Source organism: Populus euphratica, unplaced genomic scaffold (genome assembly GCF_000495115.2).
Source record: "Populus euphratica unplaced genomic scaffold, PopEup_1.0 scaffold118.1, whole genome shotgun sequence".
NCBI lineage: Eukaryota > Viridiplantae > Streptophyta > Magnoliopsida > Malpighiales > Salicaceae > Populus > Populus euphratica.
In genome coordinates, this window is record NW_011500007.1 from 391,036 (window position 1) to 403,711 (window position 12,676).

Sequence of the window (12,676 nt, forward strand, 5' to 3'; positions counted from 1 at the left end):
CAATCTGTTCTTCGATTCCTTTTTCTAATGAATATAAACTCCAATTATGAATTGAATCCCGAGAGAAGATCGATAAACTCTCTCGTTCTTGACTCTAACAAATTAGAAAGGAAAAAAATGCAAGTAAATTAATCCAAGGGGAAAACGTAAGAAAGCTATGCAAACAAGATAAAAGTTGGAAAAGCTAATGAAAGATCACTTTATATTCTTACAAAGATTAAATCTTATGTGAATCATATAATGCATAGCTATATGTGCGGGGTTTATATAATAAATTTCAATATTTTGCTAGTTTTTCGTTAGCAAGGAGACAAGGAAGTTTACTGCCAGCTAAAACACCTATATGAAGACCTTTTCTTTAATTGGAACTTCATGGCTGCCTTGATTTCATTATTCCTTGAACTCAACGAATCTACAAGGATAGGATCCTGTTCTGTACAACCGAACCAGAACCTCTGCAAACCAGATGGAGACATAAGCTAAATGGAGAGACTTAGGACTAGTTTTAAAAGGTGATTGTGATTATGATAGCAGTCAAGTGTTTGTTTATTTAAAAATATATTAAAATAATTTTTTTTAAATAAAAAAATTAAAATTTAAAATATGAACAACATTCTCAGGTACTCTCCAAAGTAGACGCGTACTGCGCTCCACTGCTGTTAATTACAGTTGTGAAAACCTGTGCTAGATCATTCAGTACAAGACAGAAATCTGAACAGCAAACAATCACAAGGGAAATTATTTTTATACTTCAATGTTTTCTTTGCAAAGAAGCATTGCAAACTTCAAGAGCAGAGAACCAACAACTAGGATTAAAGAAATCTCACGAAGTTTGAATCTTGATGGTAGCATTGGAATCGATTGTATAAAATCCGAAGTCAATTGTGATCTGATAATGCCGTGGCCAGAAAAAGAACGCCGGCGAGAAAAAGAACGCCGGCAAGAGGCTACCTAACAAAGCAATGCTGGCGTAAACTAGCATCTTCTTGATATTATTTTATTTTTCACTGAAGAACAGTGGCGTAAACCATCATAACATGCCAAGTCCAATGGACTGTCATGTCACCAAGTTCTTTTTGAAAAAGCAAATTAAGCAAAAGCAGGCAGTCGACTACTTTTTCGAAAAACAATATGAAGCCAAAGCTCAATAATTAGAAGCACTAAATGCAATGACGCAACATCCAAGAAAGGAACAAGGTTTTGATTAGATTCCCTTTTTCTTTCCCAGTTACCAAACACCGTGCTAGATTCCCTTTTTCTTTCCCAGTTACCAGGTAAAACACGGTATACATAAGTGAAAGTATTATTTTTATTTAATTATTTAAGTTATTAAAAGAGATTTTAAAATATAATTTATATAATATTTTAATTTATTTTTTAAAATAAAAATATTTTAGGTTTAAAATTTATATAACTTTATATTATGTTATATTTAATTTTTATTAAATAAATAAAAATAATATGATTCAAACTTGTTACTACTTGACTATAAAAATTTTAATATTATATTAAAAAATTCTATCAACTTATTAATTTAAATTTTAAAATATAATTTATATTAGTACATTTTAAATGGATATTTTGCGCAAGAATAACCAGCAAAACTAATTATACAAGTAAAGATACATATGATCCTATTAGCACAGCCTAAAAAACAACATAGGATTTTGACTTGTTTTTTTAACTTAGACATGCAATGTCCATTAAATCTTAAATGAATTTGATTTGCAGCTTATATTATGGGTTTTAATTGAAAATAAAATCATAAAATTAAAAAAATGAATCTAGAAAGGGAAAAAAATAAAAAATATATATTAATTAGTAGCGTTTAAAAAAGAGCATGCATTTTAAAAGATAATTTTAATTTTAGAATATAGGGTTCTTCTTCTACTATGCTATTCAACTTGAATAACTTCAAGTACATTTATTTTGATAATAAATGAATTCATTCTTTATGTTATCATCATTTTAATGAAAAATATTCTTATAAATGTTTAGATCTAAGTGATAAATTTAAATTATTTCTCTCATTGTACAAAAATTAGACAAGAGTATTATTTGACCAAATGTAGTTGTGAGCATTGACTTTTTATATTTATTATATCATGAAATAAATATTCTCTAAACTAGTTTTAATAATAAAAAAAATGGAACCTAGATATAAAAAATAAATTAAAGTGAACCTTGAACATCAATTTTTTAGTTTTAGTTTTTTTTTGATAAAAAAATACCTTTAATCATTCTAACATGTTAATAAAAGTCTTGAGAAAACAACAAGTTTTGAAAAAGTATTATGAAAATAGCACAATTTAATACAACCATTATTGAAAATAACAATTGTAGTACTATTAGAAATAGGGTTGTTTCAAAATTAATGTCTCTTTCAAATTAATTAACAAGTACAAAAATCAATTTCAGATTTTACGAAGATACATTAACCAAAAGATAAAAATTAAGATCCAAGAGAGAGAAGCTGATGTGAGATGAAAGGGTAAGATAGGAGGGGGGGGAATAATAGATCACCAGGGACACATCATGACTTTATTTTTAATATATCCAGTAATGTTAGAAAGACCTTAACGATATGATTTTAACCACACCTTGAAATACTATCAAATAAGATTGTAATTAGTTAGGGGTTTTGTTTGGTGTTAATTTAGGTTTAATCACGATCCCATTTGATGGTCTTCCAAGTTATGGTCAGAATCATCTCGTTGAGATCTTTTTAATGATACCAAGTATGTCAAAAATGGATTCAGTGTGTCCCTGATAACTTATTTTTTATTTCCATTTTTTTACCCTCATTTTTCTCTTTTACCATATCACTTTATCTCCTCCTATTTTTTTTCATGGCCATTAGATTTTGAATCTTATCTTTTGGTGATTAGACCTTTATAAAATTTTGAGTTGATTTTTAAGCCCTGTTTGTTTAATGAAAAGTAGTTTTCTGAAAATTACTTTTCTGATCTTTCTTATATTTGTTTACTATTAGAAAAGTTGGTTAATAAAAAAATATTTTCTAGTCAAAAGAAAATTTGATTTGATTTTTAGGAAAGTGTTTTCCTTTTATTTTAAGTAAAAAACACTTTATAGAGAGTTATGAAAAAATAAAAATATTTTGTTATTTGTTAATTATATCAAATTTGTCTTTAGTTTTTTGATTGCTTTATATTTTGTTTTGATTTGTTTTTCAATTTCTTTCATTAAAACTTAATTTAATTAGATCTTTATATCAACTCTTCATTCTTTTAATTGTTATTTATTTTTCTCTCATATTTTTTTTTAATTGAAAATTTTTATTTATTACATTTGGTCCCTTTTTTTATTTATATGTATTTTATTTAAAATAATTTATGAAATTATTTTTTTTTAATTTATTCTCTTTCAATTTTTATATGTATCAAATTTAATCTTTGGTATATTAATTGCTATTTATTTTATTTAAAATAATTTATAAAATTAATTATTTTTATTTTATCTTTTGAAAATAAAGATAGTCATGCTTAGAATTGTTTTTATTAATATAGCTAGGGTAAGAGTTGAACCCTTTTTTTATACTAGTAGGGAAACTTTAACTTTTTTTAAAAAAAAAATTAATGGAGAATTGACATCAACACATCTACAGACAACCAGCTTAATTCAAGAACACGACCAATCTCTCTAAAAAAAAAGCTACAGTAAAAACACCTAGAAGCTTGAAACTGCAAAACAAACAATCTCAATCAATAAAATTCACGTCAAATACTTCTTTATCTAAAAACAAACACCAACTTTACAACTAAATTGATCAAATCCAACACCGCAAATAGAAATAACATAAATTTGTCTCTAATCTTTTCTTATAGAGAAACAAAAGGAAGAAAAAAAAGAGGTATAATTGGATGATACAATAAAATAATATGATAAAGAAAATTACATATTTTATTATTATTATATTTTAAAGACAACAACAATGTAAGATCTTGTTCTCTAAGAAATTAATGACATGTATTGAAGTCAATCTGTGATTAAATAAAAGAGTTGATGATTTGCAATAAAAAAAACATGCTTATCTACTCGAATAATAACTCTAAAGAACAAATCAAGTTTGTATGTCCATACTAAATTATAATCATGAGTTTTTGTTGATATGTCATGTAACTTTCATATAAATATGCATATGATATCAATTAATTATTTCTATTTTCTAAGAAGGATTGATATCTTACTCGTTAATTATTTTTACTTTTTAAGAAGGAGAAATTACAATATAAAAACTTAATCAATAAATAATTTGGGCAACAACCTCATGAAACAAAATATAAAGATCTAAGACCTTAAGAACAAACACGTTATATGCTCCAAAGCAACACTACATAAGAAAAATAATAGGTTTATAAAGAAGGAGGGATATTATAAGAATTAAAGTGTTGGAAAATAATTAGAAAAACTATAAATATAGCAAGAAAATAAATGTAATTGAAACTGGTAAAAAATATAATTTAAATTGCTTATATGGAGCTGATAATTTTTTATAGTAATTATAGCCCTTTATATATTAGTACAAAGTTTAAATCATATCTAAATATATAATTTTAACACTATACAAATATTTGTACCATGTAACGAGACTTTATTGAACCTTAATACAAGATAAATTCTTTCTATTTTGATACTAAGTGAATATTAAGCTAATCTTGTAACTTCTAATTAGTTGATTTTTCAAGAACTCTCTTTCTAAATGCAATTAAGCTTTCTCTCATTCTAAATGTAATTAAGCTTTCTTTTTCTTCATGCACGTATAATTAATCTTTTTGGTTCTTCACATGTGATTAACCTATTATGGTAATCTCTTTTATTTAATCAATCATGAGTTTTGAATGACTAATTCTTTGTTCTTCAAAACTCAGCCTATCAAGGCTTTTCCAGTGCGATCAATCCTACTATTCTCAATTTATTTCAGCTTTTTCCCTTGTTTTCTTGCGAATAATCATTGTTCTTACTTAAATAGCACGTGAAAGTTTATTTTTTATGTTAACATTATCATCATCATCATGTTGTTGTAAGGTTTTTATGGTTAAATCATTTGTTAAGATTAAAAAAGAAAAGAAAGAAAAGATAGGGTTGGTAGTGCTATTATTTTTGTTTCTCTTATTGTATGGGAGTAATAAAAGATTAGAAAAGTAGCTAAGAGTGCATTATATGACAATAATATTTTTATTTCCTTTTCGCTTATATATAACCCGATTAGATTTAGACTATATTTAGTAGGGTCAACTAAACCACTAAAAACTCGATCAGACGAAATGGCTTTTATCAGGTCAAAATCTTGGTTGGTTTAACTAGCAACCTGATTGGATCAAGCTCTTGGTCTCAGGTTTTGTATATCTAAATTTATAATTATACTTAGCAGACAAGATAAGGGAGACAACTTAAAAAGAAATGTCTAAAGCACCATTGATCAAACAAATACAAATAAGGCTTGCCATATAAAAGAAAAGAGGTTAATATTATAAGCAATATAATCAATGTATTATTCATCCATGATATGATTATTGTTAGCCAATAGAGATTAGATAAAAAAATAAATTATGCTAGAATAGTAAGGTTTTAATTTCAATATTTTATTTATGGAAATTAAAAAACTTATGATTTTGAAAACATCACATGATTTTGAAGTTTAACCTTGCACCTCTAATAGTATTCAAATAAAATTCATGCATGTCCTCCAAGCTCTAATGTAAAGTATAAACACCAACCTTATATCATTACAAAATCTCCCAACAATCATTAACTTTATATAATTGTAAAATCTCTTAATGGTATGTGATCAATGAGTTTAACACACAATGGTGTTTCACAACACTATACACATACTAAAATCAAGGAATAATTAAGAAAATAACTCAAAATAATAAGAAAAAAAAAGATGTACGAAAGGACCACAAATAATTTGGAAAAACTAAGAAATCAAGAAAAAAATAGTTTGTTAGCAAGTGGGGTACACGTTTTGGCCAGTTGTTATTGCCAATAAAGGTATTTTTATGATGGCTAGGTACATAACGGGTCTTGGCATAAAACTTACGACCTGTCACCACCATCATAAAGCAAAAGGATTCACCACCAACTAACAGGGGCAAATCAAGTGCTCAAAGTCGGATGCTCAGACTTCCTTCGTGCTATCGATTTACCATTCATTGGTGGTTGTTGCCACTATGATTATTACTTTTAGAGTGACTAATTTAGAGAGTTGTTGCATTCAATTTAGAGAGAGAGAGAGAGAGTTGGTATAATGTAATGATAATAACCGATTTTGGATGTGTGTGTGTGTATGTGAGCGCGCGCGCGTGTATATATATATATAGAGAGAGAGTGAGATAAAGAAAACCATCACTATGGTGGTTAAAAAAATAAAGGAAGACAAGGAAGGCTAAACTACTAGTTAGAGCTGATTTTTTTGGAATCTAATAAGAGATAATAAGAAAAAGAGAGAGATAGATTTAAGTTTTTCATTCCTTTTCTTTTCCTCCCTTTTTATTTATGATCGAAGCTATACTTGTTCAAACTTGATCAGAGATAACAATAAAAAGAAAAAAAAAAAGGAAAAGATTTTTTTTTTCTAGTTTTTCTCTTCTTTTTTTTTATTTATGGATGCTATTTATATATAAATACGTAAGGTAAGATGTAAAACTAGATGGATTTATAGGTAGATTCATCCTTATCTTTATTTAGAGTATTTTGATCAAATTATATCCATTTTATTCTAAATGCCTTATGTTTATGTATGTAAATTATATCCATAATTAAAAAAAATTATATGAAATGCAATTTTTTACATCTTAATTCTTATAAAAATAAAGGTATTAAGAATAAAACATAACGTCATCTTTAAAATAAAGGTCACTATCATCTTAACAAATATAAAATTATTATTATTTTCAATGTATTATCATTTTCAATGTATTATCTAAGATATAATTTATCATCTAAGCAAAGGGTTTTTTTTTTTGTTCGCATCATTTTCTCTTTTAACCTAAAAGTCTCTCCTTGATACCTAATAAGTCATTCAATCTAAAATATTAATAAAAATTAAAACTAAATATTTATTTTCTACTATAAACATTTAACTCAAAATCCTTCATGATTGAAAGAAATTTTAAGATTTTTAGGTAACAGTTAAAAACAAATAGGATGATTTTTTTAATTATTGGTTTTTTTACAATGAACTTGTTACCTTTTTACATGATAATCCATACACCATGTGCTTTATGATTCTTGTTTGGATTGCAGAACAAATTTAAACTTCTCCGTTGTTATAATTTAAACTTGAAAATAATCTTTTTGAATCTTGAACTCCTCATGAAAGTTTTAGGTATATATCTTAACCTTCCATTCATATAAAACAGATCTAAATCTAAGTTTTATAACTTCAATTATGATCTAATAACCAAACAATACTTCAGTTCAAATCACTCGTAAACAACAAGGACAAGCAAGTCAAACACTACGCATCAAAATTTCAAGATTGATTAAGGTAATCCATCCCTCACCACCCAACAAGTAGAAGTTTCAAGAGAGCCATTCTGATATAGAGACCATTCTTCGCTTGCCTAAAATATGCAGCCCTTGGATCAGCATCAACATCAACAGTTATCTAAACAACAACAATGAGAGGGAACAAATAAATCAACAGTTAAAAATTGCTAACGAAGAACGCTTTCAAGTGTAATACCAGGACCAACCAATTAAAATACCCATATTTACCTCGTCTAGCCTGGGGAGAGGATGCATGACCACAGCATGATTCTGCATCACATTTAACACATTATGATCCACAATGTACTTTCCCCGAGCTTCTTCATAAAGGTCAATTCTCTCCCCAAACCGTTCTCGCTGAATACGAGTTTGATATAAAACATCACACTTCGAAGCAACTTCCATTAGATCGGCACTTTCTTCCCATTCAACTCTTTTTGATGTCAGATAATCTTTTATGTCATCCTGAGGAAAAATAATATAATAATAATAAAATGTAAAAAACCCAAACTCAAAAAATGTCCATTACAGTTCCCCTTAATCAACAGCATTTCGATCAGGTTTGTAAAAACAAAACGCTAGTATTTATTTATTTTTGGGGAGGGGGGGGTGTGTGGAGATAAGTTCTATTACCTTCATTTTTACCACATCAGGAGAGACAAAGTATATCTTCACATCTTGGTATTTGGCAAGCAAATAGGCAAGTGAGCGGACTGTCCTCCCATTAGCAAGATCTCCCACAAGTGCAACTTTAATACCATCCAGTTTCCCTATCTCTCTGTCGATAGTGTATACATCCAAAAGAGCCTATAGCATTATAAAACAAAAATTAAAACAATATCAGTAGAAACAAAAGGCAAGAAACTTAATTGTACTTCAAGAGCACATGTTAAACTGCCATAGAGTGTATTGCTGAAGCAACCGGGCATACTTTTCAAAGTAACACTTACTGACACTACAGCTCTAGGTCATTAGCCACATGCAGCACCACATATTATTCACACAATTAACAGCTTTTCTGGACAATAGTTCACTGGTTGACTACAACTTATTTGGAAAAGGAAAAGTGTTGATCAATTGCTTAGACAACTTATGATTTTATTTTATATAGAAGATTAAAAAACTCCAGATACATAAGAAAATCTTATTATTGTAAGAGTAAACAAGGGATTGTAATAAATCCCTATACTATATCAATTTGGTCAGATAAGCCTCTCTAGAAAAAAAGAAGAAAGAGACAAAAAGAGAGAGAACATTGACCACTCTATAATCCAAACATGACCATTTTCAGCCTATTTTCAATGGAAATAGGACACATGTCAACATCTAATTGGCCAGCAACCGATTAACTAACATGGTTCAATTAAGAAAAATGCTCCAATTCATGTCATAGAGGGGTCAATTATAGTCTTTTTATTAAGGGCCTGATCTGACTAGAACAATATGGTACAAAGACTTATAGTGATTTTTATCGGGTAAACAAGTTTATTTCTTCCTCTTGTTTTGATTTTGTGGGGTCCATCATTCTACATAAGAACAAAATTTGCTACAACCATCCATAATCACTTACTAGCAATACCATTAGTAGTAGGTTCAAAGTATACAGGACAAACTCGGAGTAATATGCTACGAAATCCTCAAAAGAGAAAAATGAAATGAAAGAATAAAAAAAGAAACAAAAAGCATGCACATACAACATTACAAAGAAGTAGCACAATTTACTACTCCACATAACAAGGCCTTCTACACAACCAAACAATTACCATCTTCAAGTCACACATGAGAAGAATGAAAGGTGAATTGTGGACATGAAAGCTGAATGTCAGATTACTCAATTAAGGTAACTTCTCCATTAGCAAATTCTTTAATTTTACACCAACTTTATCAAACAAACGTGTTATTCAAGTACTGAACAAACAACTGTTTACAACTTTCCAATCTCATACACATAACTTGGGCATTCATTCATCCAGAGGATGAACCTCTGTAACAAACTGCCAACGAAATAATCAAATTTCCAAACAAGTGTTACGTTATCACTGTAAAGAGGGTGTAAAGTTACGCGAACCTGGGTGGGATGCTGTCCAGGCCCATCTCCTGCATTGATAACAGGAACTTCAGCTGTTGCTGCAGCTCTTTTAGCAGCACCACTTTCAAAATGGCGCATTACAATAATATCTGAATAGCCTTCAACAGTTCTAATAGTATCTGCACAACTTAAAATCCTAAAACAAGTGACGAACCAAAGAAACAATCTCCAATTTGGTAGTTGAAATTTTTTTAATGAAACTGAAACAATTACCCTCAAGAGTCTCTCCCTTGGCTGCGGACGAAAACTCCCTCGCATTTTCAGTTGTCAAAACTTCACCACCTAGCCTTTTCATTGCAGACTCAAAAGAAAGCCTGGTACGAGTAGAAGGCTCGTAAAAAAGAGTAGCCATTAAATACCCCTTAAGGACTTGACTCCCAGGAGAATTCTTCTCAACCTTTTCCATCTCACGAGCAACTTCAAATATATCAGCTAGAATTTCCCTATCAAACTGCTGCGCCTCAATCAAATCATCAAGTTGAAACTTTTTCCCAGCTGAAAACGAAGGTGTATTCTGAATTCCTAATAATTGGCTATGGATTCTACTCCTCATTGACAACCTTCCATTCTGTCTAGATACTGAAAGAAAATATTATTTGGTAAATAAATCAGACTAATTTGCACATTAAAAATCAGAGAATTCTCCTCATTGGCATCAATAAATAGAACCCACATGATAAAGCCAAAAAGATTACATTAATTAATTAATTAATACAATAGAGATCAAAAACCCAATTCAAAGATCTTACTCCAAATTCTGAAAATAAAAATTGAAATGATTAAATAAATTAAACTGAAGATGATAAGAGCAAGCAAAGAAATAGCTATTGTCAAACCTTAGGAGGAGAGATGTAGAAAATAAGATTTTGTTATGCTGTTGCTGAGAAAAGAAGATAGGGTTTTAGGGAGAGACAAAGTATGAGAAAGTTGGGTTTTTAATGAAAAGCAAGATCTCTGGGAAAAGCAAAATTATAGCAGTACTAATTACAAACGGCAAATGAAAATCTTATACTATGAACATTTGCTTCTTATCATGTTGAGAGAGCAATCTATCTGTTTAAGGTCCAAATTCACCATTTATTTTGAATTCAACGACCTACATTATCATACATACACATATTGAATCTCAAGTTTTTTAATAAGCTCTAGCGATTTATCATTTTTTTTCCTTTTTTGATCTTTTAGACATTTTTCTTGATTTTGGAATTGACAAGTAGGATATATGAGTTTTTAAGTTGATAATATCAAGATTACTAACAAACTGATATTTGATTAAAAATTAATTACACAAGTATTATTATTAAACACAATTCCTATAATAAAGATAATTATACTAATTAGCTAACTTTTAGAATTTACTTAATAAAACTTAGAAAAAATAGCTATATGCATGCACATATTATTCTCTATGACTTTCATTTCCTCAATGTTTAGGTACGCTCTCTCTAACTATCATTTTCTTCATTTTTCTTTATGAATTTTATTCAATACAAAATTACGTTCATTTTATTTTATTTTATTGTTTTGAGTATCTATTTCCTCTGCTTTTTAATTACACATTGTGTGTGATTTTATTTTTTTAATTATAAATAGTGTTTAATTCATTGATATGTTGAATTAAGTCTATAGGTTTTCAATAAATTAAAATTATTAACAGAGTTTTTAAAGTGAAAAGAGTTTGTTTTCATACGTATTGGTCATTATATATGAACAAAAATTATTAAAAGAAAAATGCCGCAACGTGTGAGTTATCAACAAGATAAGTAATAAAAAGGAAATACTTAAATATATCTAACATATACTTGATATTCATTCATTTCTAATTTAATAATTTATATTTGACAAACATGTCAAAAAGAAAAATAAGGGCATCTCGTTCCAAATCTAGAATTCTCTAACCACTGATTTGATGCTACAATTCATATCACTCTGGGATTGTTTGGGCTAGGCACTTTCACTCTTAAATTAGGAGAAACAATATACTTGAGAGTTAAGATGTAATCTTCAAACCAATAAATAAATCGTTTGAAATCAAAATGAAAAATAAGAAATTCAAATGAAAGTTCAATATTGTGTTTAAATTAGTAATAAAGAAAAGGAATGAAATGACATTTTAAAGATTTTAATATTTATTTTATAAAATGAATAAAAGTAATGATATTAATATAATTTCATCAGCAATGAAGACATCAGCAATAACATAGTTGATTGTGATGATGAAAGAAGCGGCAGTGGTAGCAAAACATTAATGGTAATAACAGTATAGCAATAATAATAATATTTAAAACAATAAATAGTAATAATATATTTGTTTATATCCAAAATAAACATCTTCCAATAATTAAGTAATAAGGTTTTTATTATTCGAGGACCAAATCTGAATATTCAAAAAATAAAGGACCAAATAAATGATAATGACAAACCTAATTATAATTGGATTGTTCAAGAATAGAAAACTAAAGCAATCGCGCAAATCCTGCACTTCGGCGGTAGGGCATTCTTTTCAGAAAGTTTTTATTTATTGCTAGGGCATTCTTTTCTCTTGGCAGGGTGGCGCGGCGCTAATTATAACCGTCCATTTTTTAGGGTTTTAACTATTCACAGGACCGGCCTATAGCATATGCCCTAGTCACTTTGATATTATCGCCAACATATTTTTGTTTTGCCCAAAGATCTTTTTCAAAACCAACATGAAAAAAAAAAAAAAAAAGCGCTGATAATCAAAATGATTTAGGGCTTAACACATAAGATTTAAAAACAGAATTCATGTCAGTCAGTCAGTCAATCAAAATCAAAGATGCACCGAACACGCAAAGCAAATCAAACTAAACAGATTAAATCCAAGGCCCCACATCCCAGCTTCATTGCGAAGCCATCTCATTGAACCGTTGCACCCAGCAATTTAAATAATTTTAAAAAATACATATAATCAACAACTTAAAAATTGTACAAAAAAGGCGATGGAAGCATGAAACTAACCTCCAAAAACAGTCGACGCCAAGCTGAAGGGCTGGTGGCGGGTGGCTTGCACGTTGCAGCCAAGTACTGTCGCCGGCGGTGAGCTTCCGCTAA

The 12,676-nt window shown here is 28.9% G+C and overlaps 1 protein-coding gene across 1 annotated transcript; it reads right to left on the minus strand.

Annotated features, from left to right (window-relative positions):
- Positions 1-7,438: 7,438 nt before the first annotated feature.
- PYRB (PYRIMIDINE B) lies at positions 7,439-12,670 on the minus strand. Its single transcript, XM_011048433.1, has 6 exons — positions 12,584-12,670; positions 9,818-10,183; positions 9,584-9,723; positions 8,149-8,322; positions 7,744-7,980; positions 7,439-7,633 (listed from the first exon to the last, which is right to left on the minus strand). Exons 2-6 carry the CDS (start codon positions 10,155-10,157, stop codon positions 7,526-7,528), a joined length of 999 nt encoding a protein of 332 aa, XP_011046735.1. The 5' UTR covers positions 10,158-10,183; positions 12,584-12,670; the 3' UTR covers positions 7,439-7,525.
- Positions 12,671-12,676: the final 6 nt, after the last annotated feature.